This window comes from Phyllostomus discolor, chromosome 6 (assembly GCF_004126475.2).
Source record: "Phyllostomus discolor isolate MPI-MPIP mPhyDis1 chromosome 6, mPhyDis1.pri.v3, whole genome shotgun sequence".
Lineage (NCBI taxonomy): Eukaryota > Metazoa > Chordata > Mammalia > Chiroptera > Phyllostomidae > Phyllostomus > Phyllostomus discolor.
The window spans coordinates 124291470-124318675 of NC_040908.2; the positions used below are offsets into that span (position 1 = coordinate 124291470).

General features: G+C 39.7%; 2 protein-coding genes across 13 annotated transcripts in view; both read left to right on the forward strand.

Annotated features, from left to right (window-relative positions):
• Positions 1-27206, forward strand: part of LOC114499955 (E3 ubiquitin-protein ligase TRIM22-like) — a 147826-nt gene that overhangs the window by 68051 nt on the left and 52569 nt on the right. Inside the window, exon 1 of one of the 4 annotated variants that reach the window (XM_036030182.1) lies at positions 15562-15687. The exons of 2 other annotated variants lie outside the window; for them this stretch is intronic. The gene's annotated coding sequence lies outside the window, so the exon portion shown is untranslated. Of the gene's footprint in view, positions 1-15561; positions 15688-27206 lie in introns of those variants that run through there. One more of the 4 variants, XM_036030183.1, reaches the window with a different exon arrangement.
• The window catches only part of LOC114499954 (E3 ubiquitin-protein ligase TRIM22-like), a 102040-nt gene that overhangs the window by 68046 nt on the left and 6788 nt on the right, over positions 1-27206 (forward strand). For 2 of the 9 annotated variants that reach the window (XM_036030177.1, XM_036030180.1), the window contains exons 2-4: positions 21060-21539; positions 22094-22189; positions 22810-22992. In XM_036030177.1, coding sequence (XP_035886070.1) covers positions 21129-21539; positions 22094-22189; positions 22810-22992 — 690 coding nt within the window. In that variant the 5' untranslated portion in view covers positions 21060-21128. Of the gene's footprint in view, positions 1-15561; positions 15688-21009; positions 21540-22093; positions 22190-22806; positions 22993-27206 lie in introns of those variants that run through there. The other 7 variants (XM_036030174.1, XM_036030179.1, XM_036030175.1 and 4 more) reach the window with 6 other exon arrangements.

Below are 27206 nucleotides of genomic sequence, written 5' to 3' on the forward strand. Positions count from 1 at the left end.
CTGAACAGACCAATAGCAGCAGATGAAATTGAAGCAGTAATCAAAAAACTCCCAACACAAAAAAGCCCTGGACCAGATGGTTTCACAGGAGAATTCTACAAAGCATTTAAGGAAGAGCTAACCCCTATCCTACACAGACTATTCCAAGAAATCCAAAATTACGGAAGAGTCCCAAACTCTTTTTTTTAAGAGACTCTATTCTTTTTTAAGATTTTATTTATTTATTTTTACAGAGGGAAGGGAGAGAGAAAGAGAGAGAGAGAGAGAGAAACATCAATGTGCAGTTGTTGGGGGCTGTGGCCTGCAACCCAGGCATATGCCCTGACTGGGAATCGAACCTGCGATGCTTTGGTTTACAGCCCGCAATCAATCCACTGAGCTACACCAGCCAGGGCTCTAAACTCTTTTTAAGAGGCCAGCATCATCCTAATCCCAAAACCAGATAAAGACCCAACAAAGACTGAAAAGTTCAGGCCAATATCGCTGATGAACATAGATGCTAAAATACTCAACAAAATAATGGTAAACTGCATCCAACAATACATTAAAAAGATCATACACCATTACCAAGTGGGATTCAGCCCAGGGATGCAAGGATGGTACAAAATTCCCAAGTTAGTAAATGTAATACATCACATAAACAAAAGCAAAGACAAAAATCACATGAACATATTAATAGATGCAGAAAAAGCATTTGATAAGGTACAGCACCCATTTATGATAACACTCAGCAAAGTGGGAATAGAGGGAGCATTCCTCAACATAATAAAGGTCATATATGAGAGACCTGCAGCCGATATCATACTCACTGGGCAAAAACTAAAATTTTTTTCCACTAAGAACAAGGAACAAGAACAAGATCCACTAAGAAGATCAGGAACAAGACAAGGTTGTCCACTTTCACCACTTCTATTCAATATAGTATTGGAAGTTTTAGCCACAGCGATTAGACAAGAAACGGAAATAAAAGGCATCCAAATCAGACAGGAGGAAACAAGACTGTCATTGTTTGCAGATGACATGATAGTGTACATAGAAAATCCTATAGACTCCACCAAAAAACAGCATGACCTAATAAATGAATTTGGCAAAACAGCGGGATACAAAGTCAATATCCAGAAATCAAAGGCATTTTCATATACCAACAATGAAACAGCAGAAGTTGAAATCAAGAAAAAAATCCCATTTGATATAGCAAAAAGAAAAATAAAATACCTAGGAAAAAACCTAATCAAGGAGATAAAAGACCTGTGTGCAGGAAACTACACAACACTGAAGAAAGAAATCAAGGAAGACACAAACAAATGGAAGCATATACTGTGTTCATGGATTGGAAGAATTAACATCATCAAAATGCCTATCCATCCAAAGCAATTTATATATTCAATGCAATACCTATTAAAGCACCAGTGCCATATTTCACAGACATAGTACAAACACTCCAAAAATTTGTATGAACCATAAACAACCCTTAATAGCAGCTGCAATTTTGAGCAAGAAGAGCAAAGTAAGAAGGATCACCATACCTGATACCAAACTGTATTACAAGGCCACTGTACTCAAAACAGCCTCATAGTGGCATAAAAACAGGTACATGGACCAATGGAACAGAACAGAGAGCCCAGAAATAAACTGAAGTCTCTACAGTCAATTAATATTTGACAAAGGGGGCAGCAACATAAAATGGAGTAAAAATAGCCTCTTTAACAAATGGTGTTGGGAGAATTGGACAGCTATGTGCAAAAAAAAAAAAAATGAAATTTGAGCACCAACTCACACCATACAAAAAATAAATTCAAGGTGGATAAAAGATTTAAATATAAGTCATGACACCATTAAAGTCCTAGAGGAGAACATAGGCAGGAAAGCCTCAGATATTTCACACAGTAACATTTTTTCAGTTATGTCTCCTAGAGCAAGGGACATAAAGGAAAGAATAAACAAATGGGATCTCATCAAAATGAAAAGCTTCTGCACGGCTAAAGAAAACAGTATTAAAATAAAGAGAACCAACTGTATGGAAAAACATATTTGCCAATGATACCTCAGAAAAGGGTTTAATCTCCAAAATATATAAAGAACTTACATGACTCCACTCTAAGAAGACAAGCAACCCAATTAAAGAATGGGCAAAGTACTTGAACAGACCCTTCTCCAAGGAGGACACACAGAGGATCCAGAGACACATAAAAAGATGCTCAGTATTGCTAGCTATCAGAGAAATGCAAATTAAAACCACTATGAGATTCCACTTCACACCAGTCAGAATGTCAATCATAAACAAATCAACAAACAACAAGTGCTGGAGAGGTTTTGGAGAAAAGGAAACCCTAGTGCACTGTTGGTGGGATTGCAGACTGGCACAACCACTATGGAAAATAGGATGGAATTTCCTCAGAAAACTAAAAATGGATCTGCCTTTTGACCTGGCAATTCCACTGCTAGGATTATATCCTAAGAACTCTGAAACACCAATCCAAAAGAACCTTTGCACCCCAATGTTCATAGCAGCACAGTTTACAATAGCCAAGTGCTGGAAGCAACCTAGGTGCCCATCAGTACATGTATGGATCAAAAAACTATGGTACATTTACACAATAGAATTCTATGCAGCAGAAAGAAGAGGAGCTCCTACCCTTTGCAACAGCATGGATGCAGCTGGCAAGCATTATGGTAAGTGAAATAAGCCAGGCAGTGAAAGACAAATACCATATAATCTCACCTTTAACAAGAACCTAATCAACAAAACAAGCAAGCAAGCAAAATATAAAACAAAACAAACGAGCAACATATAACCAAAGACACTGAAATAGGGAACAGGCTGACCAGTGGGGAGAAGGGAGGGAATTTCAGGGGAAAAGGGTTTATAGGAACAAGTATAAAGGACACATGGACAAAAACTAGGGGGTGGTGTTGGAAATGGGAGGGAGGTGGGGAGAGCTGGGTGGATGGGCTGGGATGGGAGGGAAAGACAGAAAGCTGTACTTGAACAACAATTAAAATTTTAAAAAATCTACCTTAATAGGAGGGATCCAAGATAGTAGAGGAGTGAGTGGAAGTTACACTAACATCCTTCTAGGACTAATCTGGAATTACAACTAAAATATGGACAAATGACTCAGAACAAACAACTGAATAATATTGAGAGAAATGCCTTACAACCTTGGCAAGGCCTCAAATTCTAAATGTTTCCCTGCATTTTGCAGGGTCTAATATATGTGATCAGTTCCATTAGCCCTAATTGGGCTGCTTGTCATCTATCTCAAATGTGTGGTTCAGAGATTTTATGTGTGACATCAGATTTCTCCCTCTAGATCTCCGTTTTGAAGATGTTCTCCTAACACTTTCTCGCTGCAGTGGTAATGCCAAATTTCATCTTCTTCTTCTAGCTAATAAATCTATATGTTGCAAAGTTATAACTGTCTGCCTGCTTCCAACTGAGGTGTGTCTTCAAAAGAAATCAAAACTAGGAGATACCTCCAATACTCTTCTTGTCTTCCAGGTGTCTATTTCACTGTAGATTCTGATTGTTTATTGCACTTGTGTTACTCTCTGTGCCTTCAGGTCTAGTTTTCTTCTTTTTCTCTCTGCTGTTTTTTTTTTCTTTTGTGCCATGTTCATAATGTTGATCTACAGGTTAAGAGGGCTGTTTTGTTGAAATATATATCTCTATTAGTGGAAATGGAATTTCACTTTTACTTGCTTTGCATATTGTTAGCTGTAAGTTGAATTACTAGATTTTAGGTTCTCTTGTTCTACAAACTGCCAGATTTTCTTCAAGGTGATTGTACCATTTTGCATTTCCCCATACTTGCATTAGAGAACAATGGTGATATGAAGCATGGTGGTTAAAGCAGAGATATTAAGAGTGATGTAGTTTCAGGTCTATTATATGAGATTGTATGATTGAAGCTGAAGGTTTCAGCGAGCCCAGAGTGTGACTGTGTGTGAATGTCAAGCACAGCACAGGGGTATTGACTGCAGTGTTAAAAAAAAAAAAGAGCTCCCTTATCCCATTACCCCTCCTCTGTTCATACTTCTTTCTTTTTCCAATCCTTCCACAGATCAACTGTCCATCACTTTACTCCTTTCCCTTTGAATCTCTGAACTGACCCCTCACCCTTGGCTGCTATGTTGCAACTCTACTATAAAGCATTAGATTTTCAACTGAGAGAGTCAGATCCTATCAAGAAACCCAAAAATTTAGGCCAAAATTTTGCCTAAATTCATGACCTGAAGCTGCCATACTCCTCTCAGCACATACACTTTTTCACCTGTGCTGATGATACTGGCATGCTCCATGTTCCAGTTCACTGTGTTCTGTGTGACAGGGAAAATGAACCCTCCACAGGTCTCTGCATTTTCACTCCTGTCATGACATCTGCTCAGTGAGGAACCTATGGAATGTCTTCCCCTTTGTCCTCTGGATTTCTAACATTTTCCCATTTGAGAAAACCTTGGAGAAAAGCAAAAGTTAAAGTGGTTGCAATGTAGTAGTAAAGGTTAATGTGGTAGGAGTCATATAAAACACAATTCTGGGAGAAACCTTAAGAAAAGGGACAGAAGATATGAGCAATTTTGGGTTAGAGTTTGTATAAGGAGAATCATAGAAATGTGAATAATCCAAGAAGAATACCCGAATTTCATTATGAGACACAGCAATCATGTTTGCAGCTGGAACAGTATAATGGAAGCATAATCAATCACTCAGATGCTCAATTCTGTTAAAACTACATATATAGTGATATGTCTGTATACCAATTTATCACCCTTTATATGCAACAGCTCAAATACATATGAGGAAATAAGCAACAACATGGAAAAAGTCCCAACCTGATTTCATGAAACTTACAACTCAGGGTGCCAGTTGGGGTGGGTGTGAAGATTACTAGTGAGAATATAACCCTAAGCTCCTCTTGCAGTCTCCCTACTGCTATCCACTTATGCATGTCCATTTTCTATCCAGGCTATACTAAATGAGTTCTGACCCTTAAAATTGGTCTTTGCCTAGAGGCAACTTCCTGAGAAATCGTAGCCAAGAAGCCCTAGAGAAGGAGACTGGAGTCTCCATGGGCCACAGCCCAGGCTTCTGGACCAGTTCTGCACAGGCATGAGCAGGACAAGGGAGCTATACCTGGCCCTGCTCAGGGATGAAAGACATACTTTGTGAAAGAAAATAGAGAAAGTCACAGAGTTTATCACAGCCTCATAATTGAACACCTGTAATTACTATGATGTAGAATTTTGGCATGGCTGTTCACATAATTTGCTAGACACTGTCTTTTTTGGGTTTGTGAACCTTAATGGTATGACAGCTTTCCTGCTCTGTAGCTTCTTTTGTAGTTACTAGTCCTTCAAGATTTCCATGTTCACACTCAGGGATCCACTGCAGTTCCTGAAACATCAATAGCCTTGCTCATCTTCTCGTTGGACCATATCTGCCACCCAGAAACAGCTCATCTGAGACATCAGGAGCAGGAGGGAATATGGGAAGGATTTCCATAAGGGGCTTCCTTATAACTTTTATAGAACAAAATGTGATGCCTGATTGTTGTTAATAATCTTAAAATGCTATTGAACAGCAAGTGGGGATCCTACTGGCCAGTACCACAATCCAGGCAAAATTTTGGAGGCAGAGTTTTTTTGTTGTTGTTAAAGATTTTACTGATTTATTTATTTAATTTTAGACAGGGGAAGGAAAGGACAAAGAGAGGGAGGGAAACATCAATGTGTTTGCCTCTCATGTACCCCCCACTGGGGACCTGGCCTGCAACCCAGGCATGTGCTGTAGACCTGGAATTGAACTGGTGACCTTTTGATTCACAGGCTGGAACTCTACCAATGATCCACACCAGCCAGGGATGCAGGTAAAGTTTGTTGATAAAGGAAAGGAGTCTTTATTCAAAAACAATACAGTTTTGGAATAACAGCTTTCCACATGCATTAGTCACTTAAGCCTACCAATTAATGCCAAGCTCTTTAAAGTCCTGACTTCCTATATCATTCCTCCATTAGTACTAGCTTTTAATTATCTTATTTCTATAGGATTAGTTTATAAACTAAAACAACATAAGATAACAAAGCTACACCATTTTGGAAGAATGGCAGGCTTCTCCCTCAGAGCCTGTTCCCTCCAGAACAACCCAAAGAATAAACCCTCCACCCTCTGCCAGGCCAACTTGATCCTAGGCTGGATCCAGAGTTCCTTCTATCATTCTTTGGGAAATGGAGGCAACTGCCTCAGGATCATCTAGTCATACTCAAGGAAGGGAGCAAGCGAGCCAGTCTCGCCCTCATTTTATTTTAAATCTTGAATTATGATTCCTTGCACACTGGAGGTTTTCATCTTTTCAGCCATCCCTGTCATAGCCTGTTTACCATTGCCTTGGACAGCCTCTTCCTTTAACCTTCCCTACACCTCCCCAGTGATCTGTTCATATATCTCTGTACCAAAAAGATACCAGAAGAAGTGGCATGGCAACAAGATCCTAAGAACCATTAGAAAAGAAAGTTAAAGTAGGGTTGATTCTTTTTATGTATGTATGTATGTATGTATGTATGTATGTATTTAACAACCTCTTCCTCTGTTATAGAAACAGTTATACCCCAGACTAACTCAGATGGTACACACAGTCAAAGATTTTTTTTTTTAACTCTGGGTTAAAAAAACTCTGGGTTCTTCCCATCTGATATGTTCTTACTGGATTAAGAATGACTTTGTGCATTATCACCTCTCTAGCATTCTCATGTGGGTAAAGTTGTACCCTTAACTGTCCCAACACATGTTTTGAAATTGCACTGCTCACCTGATCCATTATCATTATCACAGTTCATTTGTGTCATTTAATACACAACTTTAGAATTCTTTCATATTCTGTTGGTCGGGGTTCTCCAGAGAAGAAGAAACAATATTGTGGGGTTGTGCTGGACACAGGTCCTCCAAACACTTTTAATGGAAGGCTGGTGAGGGGCCCTGGGCCAGAAGGAATGTGTATTGCTTTGGAAATGGATCGTAATTCCCTCCTTGTCTCCTTTTGGGAGAGGTTTTGGTCCTGTGTAAGTGCTTCCTGACCTTTTCTCTTTGTAGGTATACACTGAGGTATTATAGTTTAGAGTCATGAGCAACACATGTGCCCCATTTGCCTGGGGCCCCTTAAAACAAATCTTGAACTCAGGGAGGGGAAGTTCTGCTTCACTGATCTTCCCCCACTGGTACTTCCTGTAATGTGAGTCATAAGGGTCATGTCTGCTGCATCCAGTCACCCTTGTAGTTTTTCTGCTTATCAGAATTGGCAGTTGAGCTCCTTGGGCTTGACCTCCTGCATGACAAATATTCTATATTTCCTTTATACATATAAAGGAGATTGTTTATCAGGAATTGGCTTGTGTGATTATGGCATTTGAATAGTTCCAGGCATGCTGTCTACAAGATGGAGACCCAGGACAGCTGGTGGTGTAACTTCATCCAAGTTTTGAAGCATGAGAACCAGAGTAGTCAAGGGAGCATGTCATACTTGAAGGGCAGGAGAAATGTTCAGCTCAACTGAAGCAGGCAAGCAGGAAGCAAAAGGAACAGCTTCTTTCTCCTTCTGCCTCTTTGTTCTGCTCAGGCCCTCACTCTATCTTACTGAAACCACAGATCCAAATCATAATCTCATGTGGAAACAACACCTGCACAGTAACAACCAGAAATAATGTGTGGAAGAGAAGGGGCCACATAGAAAACTGACAGGCTCAGGGGAGGCCTGCATGGCAGTGTTACACATTCAGAGACTGAAAGTAACCACAAAGGATGGTCTGAATTTAAAATTTTTTAACTAAAACAGTTCATGGCAGGTAGTCTTGTGCTAGGCAGGTAGTCACATGCTAGACCAGTATTTTTCCTGAACAAAGGTCAATTTTTACCTTAACTGAACCTGTCTATTGTCTTTTTGGATCTATGATAACATGGCTTGGGAATGTCAAAGTAACTTCCCTTTTTCTGAATCCCTTAGGCACAACTAGAAATCCTTCCACTGCTATTGTTATCACGTTAATTGTTGACTGTTAACTGTTCTTTACCAACCTATTTAAATAAAGTGTGTGTTTGTCATATTACCCTTTATCCAATCCCAGAGCCCCCACTTGGCCTGCCACCCCACAACCCGCCCCCCACCATGCCCCCTGCCACCAGCTCTGCTTTCTCCAGCCTCCCTAATCTATCACCAATGGGTTTCATGTAACCCCACTTAGGTCTCCTTCTGTGATTGTAATGTATAAAATAAGGTGCTAAACTGCCATTCTCAAAAACATTTCTCAATCTGTTGAGATATTGCTTTCCAGAAATTGTTCTCTGCTTGCCTCAAATAAACTCACCAAAAATTCTCTATAGGTTTGAAAATCTCTTATGTTGACCATAACTTGGTGTAGTGCAGCAGGATTACAAAGAAGCCTACCAAGGACCACTTTGCACACCTGGACTTGCTGCTAGGTGCCAGCAGGGGCCCATTGTGCTTCACAGGCTTCATATTGTGCCAAGGGATTACTTGGGTGCATTTCCTTTGGAATCCAGGCCTCCCTATTTTAAGGTCTGATGTTCTGGCTTTATTTGAGCTGTCTTTTTAAATCCTCGAGGTGGAATGAAGTTTAAGGATTGAGAGAACCCAGGCTAAAGCAGGACTGGAGGGAAAAAAATGAGGGGCAGGTTTTAAACTTTGGGGTTTTGTTTGGAAATGCTTTCTGAGATTCTGAAGTTCAGACTCTATAGGTCTCACAATAAAACTAAAATTAACATGGGAAATTGTGCCTCCAAATTTGGGAATTCTCAGACTCCAGCACTCAGTAGTACCCCGGTAAGAAGTCTTGACTTGCAAGTACTTTACAGAAACAGGAAAAGTTAACTAGAAATAGTATCAATTTACAATGGCCAAAATGCCATTTTCTTTTTGGTGCTGAAATTAGTTTTTTACATGCAATCTTGGAAAATGCCAGCGCTAAAATGAAACTGGATGAATAGGAAGTATATGCTTCTAAAAAGAACAGATGCATTTTTAAAAGTTAAGAAATTTTGCAGACATCTCTGAACTATAAAAGGCTTCTGAAGATAACAAATGACAACACCCTATTCTTCCCCCTCTACAACTCTGAAACCAAGAGTTGTCTTTGAAATGCAAAACCTGGACTTCTGAGAAAGATGGAGGCATAGGTAGGTACACTGTGACTCCTCATACAACCAAAAGAAGGACAACAACAAAGTTAAAAACAAAAACCAACCAGAACTGCCAAAAAATTGAACCTTATGGATGTCCACCAACCAAGGAGTTAAAGAAGAAACATTTATGCAGAGCAGTAGGAGGGGATGAAGATGGGCAGCCAAGATGGAGAGGCCTCATAGCAAGGCTGCTGCTGAATGACTAGGTGGTTGGTGTCTGGAGGAGCAAGTGAGGTGGCAGAGGGCAGAATGGGTAGTCCCACATTTGCATGTGGATGAACCAGAAGGAATAACTGGGGAGTGAGAAAGACCATGTGACCCAGGGTTCCAGTGTCATGAAATAAAGTCTCAAAACCTTTGACTGAAAAAAACTTGTGGGGTTTGAGGAAGCAGGAAAAAACTTCCAGCCTCACAGGAAAGTTCACTGGAGAGGCTAACAGGGTCCTAGAACATACACAAACCCACTCACCTGAGAATCAGCACTAGTAGGGCCCAATTTGCTTGTGGGTAGAGGTGGAGGTGGCTGAAAGCCGGCAAGAACTGAGCAATCAACATTGTTCTCTCTCTGACTCCTCCCCCACACAGTGTCACAAGGCAGCAACATAGGCTGCCCCCATTAGGGGATACCTAAGGCTCCACCCCTTACTATGTAATAGGCACACATAGACAAACATATGACCCAAATGAATGAATAGATCAAAGCCCCAGAGAAATACAACTAAGCAATGAAGAGATAGCCAACCTACCAGAGGCACAGTTCAAAACACAGGTAATCAGGATGCTCACAGAATTGGTTGAATAAGGCACAAAACAGAGGAAAAAGTGAAAGCTATGACAAGTAAAATAAAGGAAAACATACAGGAAACCAACAGTGAAGGGAAGAAAACTGGTACTGAAATGAACGGTTTGGAGTAGAAGGAAGATATAAACATTCAGCCAGAATAGAATGAATAAACAAGAACTTAAAAAAAATGGGGAGAGGCTTGGGAACCTCCGAGACAACTTCGAACATTCCAACATCTGAGTCATAGGGGTTCAGAAGGAAAAGAGAAACACTAAGAAATTGAAAACTTATTTGAAAAAAGAATAAAGGAGAATTTCTCTAATCTGGGGAAGGAAATAAACATCCAGGAAGCTCAGAGAGTCCCAAAGAATTTGGACCCATGTGGCACACACCAAAGCTACATTGCTCAAGATTAAAGATAAAGAGAGAATCTTAAAAGCAGCAAGAAAAAAGGAGAGAGTTATGTACAAATGAGTTCCCATTGGACTATCAGCTGATTTCTCAAAAGAAAGCTCACAGGCAATAAGGGGCTAGAAAGAAGTATTCCAAGTCATAAAAAGCAAGGATCTACATTCAAGATTACTCTACCCAGCAAAGCTATCGTTTAGAATGGAAGGGCAGATAAAGTGCTTCCCAGATAAGGTCAAGTTAAAGGAGTTCATCATCACTAAACCCTTATTATATGAAATGTTAAAGGGACTTGTCTAAGAAAAAGAAGATAAAAAATATAAACAGTGAAATGACAACAAACTCACAACTATCAGCAACCAAACCTAAAACAAAACAAAAACTAAAACAAAGTAAGCAACAATTAGAACAGGAATAGAATCACAGAAAAGGAGATAATATGGAGGATTATCAATGGGGAGGTGAAGGGGCCAGAATGGGGGAAATGGTACAGAGAATAAGAAGCATAAATTATAGGTAGAAAGAGACAGGGGGAGGTTAAGAATAGTATAGAAAATGTAGAAGCCAAAGAGCTTGTATGCACAATTTATATGGACATGGACTAAGGGGGGGGGGGGGGGAGCTGGTGGTTGGGGAGTTCAGGGCAGAGGGGAATAAAGGGGTGAAAATGGGAGAACTATAATAGAATAATCAATATGAGATACTTAAAAAGAAAATAAATAAAATTTTTAAAAAGAGCAAAACCTGGTCTCCAAGAACTCTTATCTGGACCATCTCTTAGTATGCAAATTTTTGGAAGGTAAATCTTATCAAAAGGGTTTAAAAAACATTGGCTATATCTGTATAGTTCACCTTCTCTCCACTGCCATTATCAGTCTGGGCAGGCGTGGGCTAGTGACTCAGGGCAAACCACCTCCTTGCCTCTCCTGCAGGTACTGTAACAGGGGAACAGCATCCCTGCTCCCCTCAGGTGCTGTGTGCTCCCAGGATACATTGAGAAACTCATGCCCATCTCCTTTGCCCGAGGAGTGAGTACAAGTTGCCATAGATAGGCAAAGTACATGTCAATTCCCTTCCTCTGCCTCCCCCATCCCCAAACCGTAGCTGTGCAGGATTTTCCCCCCTATATTCCCAAGGCATCTTTGTTTTGAACAAAGATTTTGGAGATTTGGAGCTGTTAATGAGTATCTTGTTAATAAATGTTTTTGTTGGAGGTGTGTTCCTTGAAAATGAATATATTTGTCAATAGAGAAAACTGTGTTTCTACAGGTTATGAAATGTGTTCATAAAAGCTTATCTAGGAAATACTGGCTGCTTATCTTTGGTTATGATTGGAAATTGAGGTTTCTAAAAGTGAAAAATTTATACTGAGTTGGAAAGAATTTGCATGCTTTTGGTAATAGAAGGCATGAGATAGAAATACTTTTGAGGGAAAAGGGAGAAAGAGAGTTTGAAGATGGTTATTTATGAATGGATAAGAAGGTCTGGGAAAATCTGAAAGTTGTGAAAAATTTGTAAATGGTTGTAAAAGTATGTGAAAGTTTTAAGTTTATAGCCATAAGTGGATAAGTTGCCATTGTCTTCTCTACAAAAACGAGCAATTCAGATCATGTGTATGGTCTTGATGTGTATGGGTTTGATGTGCCTGATATATGTTCATGTGTATATTATGTGTAGTGTGTTTTCTTCTGCTGCCAGATGGCATTACTTGGGTGTAATATTTTATTGGCTTATAGAAATTAAATATTTATATAACTGAAGGAAGATCCTGTGGTCTGGACAAAATATTTAATATTAAAACTGGTTTAAGTTGGATTGATGTCTTTGAAAGTTGTCACCATAAAAATTTTTTTTTCTCCCAGATTTATGAAAAGGTTTATGTTATGGTCTTTTCACTCCCTTTGCTTGATGAACCTTCCCAAAGCTTAAGTTTTAAGAGACTTTTAACCTAGAAATGACTTTGAGTTGTTCCAATAGACCCTGGAATACATCAAGGACTTATTCTCTCTCCTTATAGAAGAGTTTTCAAACTAGTTAGGCTTATTTGAGATGTTTGAGGCTACCTGGGAAGCTTTGCCAAAATAATAATAAGAATAAGAGCAACTATATTGCAATTGTATACCTCTTGCCTTTCAGCTGGGAAGATTACAATTTTACTTGGATAGTAATGCCCCTGGTATATACAGGAGAGTCTCACCTATTGTCTTAGATACTAAAAGCTCATTTAGATAATGTTAAATTTCCTAGAAATTCTACTCTAATCCAATATATGAATAATTCAGTTTATACTCTAAGAAATTACTGGATTCTGAGAAGAACACAATAGAATATCAAAGGGCAAGTTCTGATTCTGTTTACCCCAGTAAAATACTTTCGTTACCTGATTTGTAAGGAAGGGCTACCAATTAACTCTGAAAGACTAAGAGGAATCCTATTTTTTCCTCTTCTAAAAATAAGAAATCAGCTGAGAAGATTCCTGGGTTTGACTGGATATTGTCACAGTTCAATTCCAAATTTTTATTAATGGCCCAGCCTCTATATGTCTTATTAAAATCAAATTGACCTGAGCACTTTCTAGTGCCTAGGGATGGTTTGTTGGAAACTCCTTGATAATGCTGATTTAATTTAGTTTACAGGTGGATCTTGGAAAAGTAAACAGGAATGTTACTTACCTGAATATGCAACAACTTCCATGGTGGACCTATCAAAGTTCTTATTTATCTGAATAAGATGTGCCCAACAAGCCTAATAAATTTTTAAACTAGGACTTTTCAATTGGCCAATCACAACTTTAGAGTATTGTAGAAGCAGCAAGGCTTCTTAATATTCTCAGGGCAGCTCATAAAGAATGGAAAGTAGTTTTCAAAATTATTAAATGACATACAAAATGGAAATAATTGGCAATTCTCAAAACACCAAGACTTTCTCATTCTGCCACCATGGAAGCAAAGGGTAAAACATCTAGCTGATGCTACAGCCAGTCAGGCAGCGTTAAACAGAAAAATTATCCAGACTTGAGAATGCTCCTTGCTTTGAAACAAACAAACAAACTAGCAAACAAACCAAGAAATGAAGAAACCTGTTCCACAGTTCTAATGGGCAGCTGCAGAGGAAAAGGGAATACAGCAACAAGAGGGGGTACGTCTGTCTCAGGCAAACAGATTTGGTTGGCCACAATTAGAAACCAATCTTACCTATAGGAGCTTAATTACCTATAGGGAACTTTCACACGTACATGAGCTAAAATTGGAGTGCTAAAAGATGATTGATTTCATGAAGTAAACAATATTCTTGGAAACTTCCTACTGTAGCTCATAAAGTATACAGCAAATGTTGAATGGATTTCATGTAACCCTCCTCTCTTGATCTCCTGATGTCTCCTTTTTGATTGTAATGTGGAAAATAAGGTGCCAAACCGCCATTCTCTGAGCATTTCTCAATCCCTTGAGATTTTGCTTCCTGGCAATTGTCAGTGACTCAGATAAACTAAGCAAAATTCTCTACAGGCTTCAAGGTCTCTTACATTGACAAATGTTTACTCTGGGCACCCTGTGGCCAGTCATATTGACCCATGAAATCATCCATAGCAATTATGTCCCTTTTTGCTTTTTATTATGCTGGAACTATAGAGATTATTTGTTACATAGTGTTTGATGACATTGCCTCCCAAAAGACAATTCATGTAATTTGATCTCTACAGTTGGGAAAAAGTGTCATTTTTGTCCCTATTGAATCCAGGTTCTGAAAGTCAGCATCATCATGCTACCAGTGTGGGAGAGCCCTTCTGCTGACCACCTGAGGTAATTTCAGATCTGAGTATCCATTCCCTCTCACATGGATGCCAAAGATGATAAGAGAAGAAGTACCAGCTCTCAGCACACAATTAATGCATAATTTACATGATTATTATTGTGCATGATTATTATTATTAAGCATCATGAGTTTATTTGTTAGAAATTACTTCATTCATATCCTTGAAATTAAAACTGTCAATATGGCTCAGCAAGTTTCCGCTTTTAATTCCAGTCTGTGCCTCATACACATATGTGAATAAAGAAGAGTTTATGAGACATTAACTTACTCTTCTGTGGTTTACCAACAATACCAGAATATCTGTGCTTTAATTAGAAAAAACATCAATGTTTCAGTTGCTCTGCGTGTCTCTTATGAGTTAATGTACGAAAATGGCTGACCTCTGCAGTGTTGTCAGTCAGGGACCCTTGTCTGGAGATTCCCAATCTTGTAGCTGCACCATCTGAAACATGTTCTCAGAAGAACAAGATCAATAATAGGGCAGGAAAGTGTGCATAGCAAATAGAAATATTTCAGTTCTGCATTTTTAAAGAAAAATTATACTTATTTTATTTTTATTATATTATTATTATAATACTATGTCATGCATTAGTTGTACCTTCTTTTTAATTTGCTTTTAAAATTTATTTCAGCTCTGCTTTTGACTAATAGTGGAAAAAGGACCAGGCCTTCTACAGGAAGTGGGGAAAGTACATGATTATTGAGGTGTGAGTGTTACCCAGAGAAAGGCTACACTTGAACAGCACCATCTGCTTACCTCCTGGTTGCTGGTAACTTGTCAATGACACAGTTGTGCCACCATTATGTCCTGGCCTGCCTCAGTTAGGAACAAAAGGTGTTGATTAACTGGTGGACTCCTGAGATTCAATGTTGTTGTGGAATTTTTTTCTCAGTAAGCTCACAGTGAAGAACGCTTTCTAAAACTTTATTATCACCTCTCACAATGACAGCTGTCACCACTGAGTTCAAATTAATAGAGTTCTTTCCCTGATTATCTTCCCCATCACACTCTGCATTACAAAGGGCAGGTCCCCAGACTTCCTGGATCATGAGATCATCCCTAGTAAGTTGTTTAGGACTTGAATACAGAGAAACTTAACTGATAGTTATAGAACTGAATTGAAATGCTGAGAATTCAGTCAAGCTGAAGACTATATCATTGGAATTCACATCCTCCCTATTCAAATATTCTTGCTAGAATAATTTGCAAAAGGGAGAAAACCACAGTGATTGAGAGCTGTGCTGGGGTAGGTCCTAGAACTTACTGAGCCATTAACTTCCCCAAGTGTCCCACTAGGTGGCAGTGTTCTTAAGTGTCTCTTCTGCTCCCTTGGTTTCATTTCCACTCCTAAGAATTTAGGTTTCATTTCTCACTCTTTTCCTGTGGGGAGCTCCTCTATGGAGACGTGATCTCTGACTTGGTGAGTAAATGTTGAGCAGGCCTACAGCTGATCTTCTCCACTGTTTCAGGACAACTGTATTTCTCCTGAAGGTAAGTGGGGCAGTTTCTGAGGGCAAAGGACAGGGGGCTTTGGGAGAACAGACTGAATGTATTTGGTAACTTAAATTGTGGTTCTGAAGCTGCTTTGCTTGTGGCTGTCTCTGCTGAGGTGGCAGAATAGGGGAACATTGAGTCTGGGGAAAGGGTGACCTTCAAAGAAGGGAGGTTTAAAAGAACGGAGTCTTACATGTTTCTTGGAGAGACCATTATTTCTCCAGACTGACTCACCCTCATCTTCCTCTTACTCTGTAGATCTTGACTACAGAGTCAACTTCCTCTTGACTTTCTACCTTGTCAAGGTGAGCCAGATTACTCATACCCTTTGTTTTTTCCCAGGCAGATATTCCCTTCCTTATTTTCTCCAGTGAAGCCTGTGAGGTGGAGCCCTGGTGTCCTTCTTCATCTAACCCAAGCTCCTGGTGAGGGCCAGGAGATATAACATCCTTTACCTGGGTGTGCATGGGGGAGGGATTTTAGGGACTCTGCCAGGGATATGACCCTCTTGAAGTTGACCCTTTTACCCTTTTGTTAAATTATTGTCATTTTTTACTAAAATTTATCATTAAATATGCAATGAGTTCCAAGACAATTCATTCTAGCTGTAGGTGGCAGCAGATGTTATGACAAGGTATCCAGATGTTAAATAGGAATGGAATGAAGGATCACCATTTCTCCAGGCACAGGAAACAGCTCACTTCCAGCTAGATTTCTTTATGTGACTTGTGTCCTTGGGGGTGGAGGGTTCTTCCCCATGGCCTTTGCTTTCAGCAACTCGAGTTTCTTCTGATCTCCTTTTTGTTTCTGTTTGAATGCCTTATTCTCCTAGTTTATCTTCATGGCCTGCATCTGGGGCTGCTTCAGGGGCTTTTTCTTCCCATATTTAGATCAGACATGGCACTTGCCACCTCTGCCCTAGACCATGATACTTTTTCTGTTGTCTTGGTAACTTGTGGGAAGCTGTGCACATCCTTCCTGATAAATGGTCAGCCCTTTGGAAGCCTGGATGATCAGGTTGCTGTACATCTCTGAGGCTCCCACTTGGTCACTTATCTTTTGGGGGGTCTAGTAAGCTGGGAACTCAGGGGGTTCTTCTCTCCTGAGTTCCACAGCTTACTCTTACCTCAGTTTACCCCATAACACTCTGGTATCTGCTCCTGCTTTAGAACATATTCTGTATCATCTTAGACATACCCTTCCATTGTTTATTACTTTAACTGGGTTCTTAACTTTTCCCTAGCATGGAGCTGAAAGAAGGAGTTGGTAATTTTTCAAAAATAACTCCATCTTAATTTCCCCTTTGAGATATTTATATCTTGATATCTCTGTTACCTATATTTTGATATGATGTGTAGTTTCCTTCCCTCCCTCTTCTCAGAAACATGAATCTGTGTCTAACATGGACAAGATTCATATCTGGTATATTGATTGAATTCTCATGTGTTATTGCAGGTCACTCCAAGAGGGGAAAGTAATTATACATTTTGAAATTTTTGTTAAAATCTAAAGAAGAAATGCATACAATCCTAGTAAAAAAAAAACTGTGTTAACTTCTTTCAAACATACAACATATATTATGTACTTACAAAAACTATATTTTGGGGCAGAATGAGGAGGTATAAAACAGGAAGAAAATTATAAGTGTAAAACAAAGATACAACAATATTAAAGTAAATGGGCTACAACAAGACAAGGCTTATACTGTGCCCTGATAAAGACATTTGCCATTTTAAATAAATTTCAGGTTAGTTCTCAGTGTGAGAAGGTGAATTTGGTTGAAGTCCTCAAGGAAATGATGTTTTTTATACTTATTGATTAAGGGACAGAAAGGCAGCCAGTGTGGGTTGAAGCAAAGGTGGGTTGAGAGTGTGAGACAGCAGAAGGGGATGTGGAATTGGACCCAACTAGACCATGATGAGACCAACTCACTGATGATGTGCATCTGAACAAAGGAGTGACACCATTAATAGATACTTTAAAAAATCATTTTGGCTGGTGGTGATCCGTGACGACGGAAGACTGTATGAGACCAGGGACAGTATCAAGAAAACTAGTGGGAATCCATTTCTGGAATCCAGGTAAAAGACTGAGTTGGATGGGACCTAAGTTGAAGGGAGTACTGCAGGGTTTTGTGATGAAGTGACTATGAAAGAAAGTGATGAGACTAGGGGGAGCTTTCTGAAGATGGCCTCTGTTACCAAATGACTTCTTTGAAACAAATTGACCTGAGAGCTGGAGCTCTTGCAGGGAGGTTCATTAGACTGGTGCAGATTAAACCATGGACTTGAAGATGAGGTAGAAGAAAAACAATGAATATAGAGGAATGTGGAGGAGTTACAATCTTTCTGAAATCCCCAGGTAGCTGAATGCCAAGAACTGACTCACTTCTCACAGATAGTTTGTGAATCTGGGTGCAGGAGAGGTTTCAAGGGTGTTGGCTAAACCCCTCATAGGACTTTTTTAACATTGTGGGGACACTTTCATTTTTCTTGTCCAAACTGCACAGATACAGAAAGCCCCTGTGCAGACTGTTAGGATATAGTGAGATAAGAAAACTGACACCCTAGTTGGCCCTTACCTTACTCTGTAAAAACTCACATAGTACCATCTCCAAAAGCAAGAATGCATTTTGTCTCTCTCTGTCTGCCTTAAGCCGAAGGGTTTCAATGCTTCCTCAGTGATAGAACACAACAAATGAATATAAGAAAAATAAGTGTGTGTTAGTTTTCTAGAGCTGCCATACAAAACATAATACAAACTAGGAGGCTTAACCAAAATTTCTTCTCACAGCTCTGGAAACTAGAAATAAAACATCAGTGATGTTGGCAGGGCTGGTTCCTCTCAGAGCTGTGAGGGAAGCAACAGTTCCTGGCCTCTGCTGGCTTCCCTCCTGATAGTTGGCTTGCACTCACTGGCATTCCTTCTTGTCTAGTGAATCACCCTGATCTCCGCTTTTGTCTTCACAGGGCATTCTCTATGCATGTATGTTTATCTGTATACAAATTTCCCCTGTTTATAAGGACACAGTCATGTTGGATGAACACATATCCTAATGATGTCATTTTAACATGAACACCTGCAAAGTCACAATTTCCAAACAAAGTTACACTCCAACATTCTGGGGGTTAGAATTCAACATCTTTTCAAAGGACACAATTCAACTCATAATAGCAATTAATGTGCTTGGAAGAGGACACAGTTTATTTCTCCAGGACATGGCATCCTTACATATTGAGTCTTCCCTCTCCTGACAGATGCCTCATTGGAATTTGTGTTCCTCAGGTCTCTGTTGTATGTGTGATTCTGAGTATACACACCTCTTCCTCCCTAAAACACACACACATTTATGTGACTCTTGACACATAGCCTTAAGCCCTGGACAAGTTATAGACCCAAAATCTACAAACACAGGACTCCTCAGAACTACCTGGTTTTATTCTCTTTCTTTCTACACCCTGATAGCACTGGGTATGAATCTAGTTCATGCAACCTCTACCTCTATTTGATCTGTGCAGTAGTGGAGGGAACACTGAATGGTATTATTGGGCATGGCACATTTTTCAACACCTCTACCTATTTTAAAAGAATGGCCTTGAACTCTACAAGTCATTTATTATATACACACATCTAATGAATATTCTTTTAATATTTAAATTTAAATTTTTATGTTGTTTTAATTGAAATTTTAATTACAGTCAACATTCAGTATAATTCTGTATTAATTTCAGATTTACAGGATAGTTCTTAGACAGTCATATAGTTTATAGAGCGATCGCTCCCACACTGATATTTCAAGTACCCACCTGGCACCATACATAGTTTTTACCATAGTATGGACTATATTCCTTATGCCATACTTTTATATTCTCCTATTGATTTTGCAACTGTTTTGTGTATACCTTAACCAAGAAGGGAGTACTCATTTTTCAAAAATTTCATATAAGAAATAAATAGGTCAAGGTAATTTCTAAATTACAACTCGTTATGAAACTGTTAGTAATAAAATGGCCTCTCTATTGTGGTCTTTGCTGTTTCTGTAGGTTTCTCTGGGGAATGGTTTGAGGGTATGGGGATGCTCTGTGAGAGACAGGTATGTTAGCAAGGAAACAATTCTCAGGTATTAGAGAACTGCTGATTATGGTATAAAAGTGAAGAGCTGATTCAAAAGTTCTAATCTTCCATGGAGAGATGGGGAGCTTCTGGTTTTCTATATTCATCAAACATTGTGTTCCTGTGTGATGCACTCTTCTAGGTATGGAGGACACATCAGTGGACAGAATGGTGCTCAATATATGCATGAATTCATTTTTAAGAAGAAAAAGTAAACAGTTAAAGAAAGATGTTACATATTTTATAGTAAAATAAGAAAAATAGAGGAAATTTACAGCAAGTGCTAGTATTGACAGTTTTGCTGTAGATACACTGGAGCAGGCCCTTCTGATAAAAGGCCATATAGGACGGAGACTGAATAAAATGTAAAAAGAAGGCATGCAGACATCAGAGAGAAGATCATGCCATGCAGAGGCAACAAGTACAAAATCTCTGAGATAGCAGTGGGTTTTTTAAATTTAGTATTATATATATATATTTTGTATAGAAAAGAAAGGCAGGAGAGATGAATCTCAATGACACATTCAAAGTGGAAGAATTCCAACTTACAAGACCATATGATCCCAGTGTTATGAATTTTCCAGTAAAAGTAAATCTGTAAAATCACAGGGGAGATTAATGGTAGCCTGAGACTCTGGGTCAGAATGGGGATGACTGCTAATGGCATTAGCTTTGATTTCAAAACATAAATATGCTGTAAAATTTGGGATTTGGTGATAGTTATACTAATACCATTCCATAAATTTACTAGGAATTATTGTACTCTTAAAAAAAACATGTGATGTAAATATAACTCCATACAATAGCCAAAATAAAATAAGTCATACAAGTGATAGGTTTAGGATCATTCCACAAAGAGAGAAGAGGAAGTATAAAAACCTTGCAGGCTACAGTAACATTAGTGTATTTAACATGAATGTGTTTGGGGAGGGGAAAACTAGATAAGATTCATGATGGGAAGGCACAAAGCTCTTGGTAGGAAGGGGCTCAATTTGTCCTTCTATCCAATAGAAACAGAAAATAGCAATCCATCATTGCCTCAAAAGGACGAAAAGTGTAATGTGACATGAACTAAGAGTAAAATGTTTGAAAGTATTTACCAAGTACCCTTTTTATTCTGTCACTGACCTACCCTTCTTCTCTCTCTCTTTTCCTTTCCTAACTGAATATCAGTGTTTTGTCTTGTTCTAAATCTCTGCACATCAGTGTCCTTTCTCTTCCTGCTGTTCTTTTCCTGCCCCCTTTGGTATCACCAGCCCCGCAGGAGCTTATGAGCAAGAAGAGCCTCTGGAGTCAGGACAGGAAAAAGTCAGAAGAGGTTGGTCATGGATTTTTCATCACAAGAGAGCATAAATGCAGTGACCTGCCCTATCTGCCAGGAGCTCCTGACAGAACCCATGAGCTTGGACTGTGGCCACAGCTTCTGCCAAGCCTGTATCACTGCAGAGAGTGAATCAGGGAGTCCCCTAGGATTGGAATGCTGTTGTCCTGTTTGCCAGAGCAGATACCAGCCTTGGAACCTCCAGTTTAATTGGCAGCTGGCAGAGAGAGTGAATAAATTCAGGGGTGTGGATCTGAATTCACACAAGCCAAGGAGGAGAGATCTCTGTGAACACCATGGGGAAAATTATGATATTTTCTGTAAGGATGATGAGAAGGCTATTTGCAGGCTTTGTGTCCAGGAGCACCAAGGTCACCAAATGTCTCCCATCGTGGAGGTGGTCAAGGAATATCAGGTAAGCTCCAGGGAGGGGAAATGTTGCATAATACCTGAAGCGAAATCTTTACTTTTTAATCCTATTCGTTCCCCTTATCATCACAGAACTAGCCCTGCATTCTGTTTTCATACCCTTGGCTCAGCTTCTGAGGCTTAAAGAACATTTCTGTGCATTCTCTCATTTTCTTGAAGAATAAATGTAGACTACACAATCTTAGCAAAGAGAAGTTATATGACTGAGAGTTGCTTCCTAAGATAAGTTCTGATTGCCCCTGTGAGCAGATGGGATTTTTAGGAACATTTGCTTATAGGAGAGAAAAGTGTCCATAAGAGGAAAGGACTTTACTTGCTGCAGGATCAGGTCTTCCTCTAGGAAAAGAGAAATACAAGTTACTCTGGATAGAGTTGTAACTCGTATTGCTCAGATTTCTGTCTACATTTTTAGTTCTAATTGCCAATTTCATTTCTGAAACTTTAGTCTCTTCTGAGATGTTCCTGATTTCTTCTCCACTTATCCTTAATCCAGGTTCAAAGAAAGCTCATAGCTTGACTTTGGTGATTTCTTTCTGACAGGAGAAGCTCCAGGAAGCTCTGAAGAAGCTGTCACAGGAGCAGCAGGAAGCTGAGCAATTGGAAGCTGACATCAATGAAGAGAGAATTACCTGGGTGGTAGGAAGACATTATTCCTTAGGGAGTTCTAAGACAGGAAAGTGGTCAGCATCTTGGTCCAATTACAAGGAGGCCCCTTACTCCTTGGTACCTCACAATTAATGAGTCCAGAAGACATTTGATTAGTCCTCAGTCAATTCCTTCCCTATTAAGTGCTGGGGGCTACAGAGTAGACCTGTCACAAGTGAAAGTAACCATTTTGGAGGAAAACACCTAGAGGGAAGCAATGCAAAAATTATTCACGAATCCCATGATCCACTTCTGTCACCAAGTTTGAGGCTCTGATACTTCCAGAGAACTCATTAACTGAGGTCCAGGATTCCCTGTTTTGCAGATATGGGTAGAGGAGTTTCATATACAGTATGGCATAATTACCCAGGACAGGTGTCTATAATCCAAGCCTCAACCAGGTAGCACATTGTGTCCCCTGGTGGGCCTTGAAAAAGTAGACTAGAATGAATTACTCTAGGTGGAGCTTAAGGGAAAATAGTAGGAAAAATGATTTTCCCAGGAATCGCCTATTTCCCTTTTACCTCCTAAGTGCCTGAGGAAAATATTTCTTGTCTTGCTCCCAAGGCTCATGAAAGATTGACTGCTTCTTTCTCTTCTCATCCCCAAAGAAACTTATACAGACAGAGAGAGAGAGGATTCTGCAAGGGTTTGAGCAAATGAGAGGCATCCTGGACAAAGAGGAGCAGAGGGAGCTGCAAAAGCTGGAGGAAGATGAAGTGAATGTGAATGAGCTCACCTCAGATCTCCAGCCTCATATGCCTGAATCTGTAGAGGCTATAGACATGCCTCAGGTAAGAGTTGGGATGGAGCTCCCATATAGAAGATTCTGAGGAAACACAGAGATTAACTTTCTTTTCCTTCTGGGTCCCTGCACCTTCTCTCTCATTAAAAGGTTCCATTAACCCCTAGTGCTCCTTCTCTGTCATTCATAATGAGGGTCAGTGGGAAATTCAGTATACAAATTACAAGAGAAATTCCCAGTGCTATTATTTATAAAGGGTTGGGCAAAATTTGAGAGAAGAGTCTATAGGCTTCTGTTATCTGTGATCTAGCATTTGTAAGGCATTTCTTCACTGAGCTTAGTCGAAGAACTCACATCTCTTTTGTGTTAGATTTTGTTGTTTTAAGGAATGGCAGATGTAATGATAGACTAGTACCTGGGTAAGGTATGAGCACATATGTATGCTTTGTGTGTATGTGTGTGTGTGTGTGTGTGTGTGTATTTGCACTGTCTAGGGAAAGATTAGGGGAACCTATAGAGACTTGATAAAGGGATGGTACCTAATATAAATGGTACCTAATATAAATGGTTTAATCTTTTTCATGAAATTAACTGCATGACTATGATCTTAAACTATGAAATGTATGGAGATTCTTAGGAAATTGAGATTTTCTGTGATTGACTTCTTGCCATTTTCCTTTGCTAGCTGGATAGGGATTTCTTCTTTTTTGTTGTCATTCAATTACAGTTGTCCTCATTTTCCCCCTTTACTCTCCCCCTTGCTACCCACCCCCACCTCCTACATTCAGACCTCCTCCTCCTATTGACTTTGTCCATGGGTCCTTTATACATGTTCCTTGACTTGACCTTTTCCCCATTTTCTCCCTCGCCTCTCCCATCTGGTTACTGTCAGTTTATTCTTTATTTCCATTTCTCTGCTTTTATTTTGTTAGCTTTTTTGTTTTGTTGATTAAATTCCACTTATAGGTGAGATATGGTATTTGTCTCTTACTGCCTGGCTTATTTCACTTAGTGTAATGCTCTCCAATTTCATCCATACTGTTGTAAAGGGTAGGATTTCCTACTCTCTTTCTGTTGCATGACATTCCATTGTGTAAATATACCACAAGTTTTTGATCTGCTCATTTACTGATCAGCATGATCAGCATGTAGGCTGTTTCCAGCACTTGGTTATTGTAAATTGCATTGCTGTAAACATTGGGGTGCATAGGTTCTTTGAATTTGTGTTTCAGGATTCTTAGAGTATACTCCCAGCAGAGGAATTACCAGATCAAAAGGCAGTTCCATTTTTAGTTTTTTGAGGAAATTCCATACTGTTTTCCACAGTGGCTGCACCAGTCTGCATTCCCACCAACAGTACACTAGGGTTCCATTTTCTCCACAACCTCTCCTGCACTAATTTTATGTTGATTTGTTTATGATGGCCATTCTGACCTGTGTTGAACAAGAATTACTTAACTTTGGTTCCAATACTAGAGTAATTAATTTCTGTCAGCTGAATTTTCACTTCTGTCTTAAAAAACACATTTCTTAAGGTATAAATTACACATGAAATCACCCACTGTAAGTATGTAATCCTAAGTTTCTTAATAAATATATTGAGATTCTTTTTTTTACTTATTATTTTTGTTATTCTATTACAGTTTTTTCAATTTTTTGCCCTTTGCCCTCCCCCATCCAGCCCACCCCCCACTCCCACAGTCAATCCCCACACCATTGTCCATGTCCATGTGTCATTCATACATGTTCTTTGACCAGTCTCTTCTGTTCTTTCCACCATTATCCCTCATCCTACCCCTCTGGCTGCTTCCAGTGGTGTCTGTTATTCTCTTTTTCTTGTTAGCTTATTTTGGTCATTAGATTCCTTTTATAAGTGAGATCATATGGTATTTGCCTTTCACTGACTGACTTATTTAACTTAACATAATATTCTCCAGTTCTATCCATGATATTGGGCCACAAAGAAATTCAGTTCAACATTTATTGAAAAGACTTTCCTTTCTCCCTGAATTATTTCTGCCAAAAATCAATTTGTTTGGAATATAAGTGTTACAGAGCACAACAAGGGGGAGCCTGGGACGATATACTATTACTCAAAGAATCCCCCAGGTCCATTATGTCCGCCGCCAGAGGAAAGATGTCTCTCAATGCCAGAGATTCGTGAAAAGGAAAGGAAATGTTTATTTAATGCTATACAAACTTAAAGTAGTGACCTAATGTCTTTATCAAAAACCCTAAAGTCCCTTTAAAACACCCACAAACAGACACAGTCCTTCCTTCCCCCCTTTGCCCAGTTCAGAGTACCGTATCTCAGGAAAGGAAATAGAAGTCCATGGCTCAGGCAGTCCTCTGGTTATTCGCAGTTAGTACTCCATCTCAACTGGGAGACCTCCCTGGGTTCCTGGCACCCTCAGCTGAGTCTCCGGGATCTCTGCTAAAACCAGGTGGTGGTTCCCCATTCTAAAGCTGCGGGGGTCCCCACTCAGGCAAAGGCACATGGTCCTCTCTTCCAGGGCCACAGGAGTCCCCACTCAGCCAAAACCGCGTGCTTCTCCCCCTGTGCAATGGCTGCAAGGGGGGCAGGGGTCGCCACTCTGCCAAAGCTGAGTGGCGGTTCTCTGCTAAAGCCGCATGGTGATTCTCTCTTGCAGGGCTGTGCGAAGTTTCCACTCTGCTAAAGCTGTGTGGTTCTCTCTCCTCAATAGTTGTGATCTTCTCTGAACTTCCACAGCTGCATGGTTCTCCCTCTCAGGGCTGCCACCTCTGGGTTTAAATCCCCCTGCCAGTCTTCCTCTGCAGCCCCATTTCCGACTCCTCCCACACTCGGCTTCACATGCCAGAACTCGTATCCTTCCAGCTTTACTGGACTGCCATCATGAGTCTGGGCAGGTGTGACCCCATGTCGTGGAGCCAATCATCTCCAAGCTTCCACGTAGATGCTGTAACACAGGGTACCTGCCCCCCAGTCACGTCTTGGTGGGGTAGTTACTTCCATTCCCCTGGCTCAGAGTATGGCCACAGCTATTTAACATATTTAAGCGACCAGCCAAAGGCTATAGATATGTTAAATGACCACCCCAGAGGTTAGCTGCAAGACTGTTGCTATGCGAAACAGCTCTCAAAGGCCCTGCTCCATTTGTCCCTTCCCCCAACTCACACCCTGGGGCGGGGGGGGGGTGAGAACATTCTAAAATCTCCTGGACACCTTGAGTTCTGGACCCCATCTCAAATGCCTATTTGGGGTCCCCCCTCTTGTCTGCACCCTGTAACATAAGGATATATTTCTGGATTATCACTGTCTTACAAAATGTCTACATTTATCTTTGCACTGACACTCTAAGCTTTTGATTACTATGGTTTCATAAAAAATTTTGAAATAGGGTAGGGTAATCCTATTTAGTTCTATGGTAAAACAATTCTATGCTAAGTCAGTTCTCTCTGGAGACCATTTAAACACCTCTGCAGCAGGGACCATTTGGAGAATTTTACTACCATTGAATGGGTAGAGGCCAGAAATGCTGCCAATTCACATACAAAGCACAAGGCAGGCACCACTGCAAAGATTTATCAGGGCATAATCCAAGTAGTGTCAAAGCTGAGAAACACTGTCCTGGGGCCATCAAATTTTTAATATCTTGTTAATTTTTATTAAAACCCTTGTGGGATTTTTATAGGGTGAGGAGATGGTGTCAGCTAAGGGATGGACTGTATAGAACAGTTGGTTGTTCAACCATAGTTCAGTACTTTTTTAAAAACCATCTCTCAATTACCTTTCGAGGAACCATCTCTACCCTCACTCCACATAGTTGACTAGTGCTGATAAAATTAGTAGCATTAGAAATATATGTGTCTCTTAATTCTATGTAAATCAACATATGTAATTCCTATAGGTTTACCAATGTTGCAGTAATTATTTTAAGTTATGTATCGGATCCATTTCAAGGAAATGATTTGTATGCTTAGAATATTAGGGTTATGTCTAGAAAGAGAAATTCTCTTTTATGCTAGGTGATATATCATGAATTATCATTTAAACTAGGATATTTATGTTGACACCACATAGATTATGAAAAGAAAGTTCATATAGTAGGTAGAAAATAAGATTTTGAGAAGAAAAAAACAGATGCTGATGACAAGATTTTTCCTAAAAATCTAGCTATTACCAAAGTGATACCTGCTTTCTCAGTTTCTCTTTTTTATTTTGAATTTAAGCCAGTTTTAGCTGTTTTTTCATATATACAATAACAACAAAAGACAATGCAG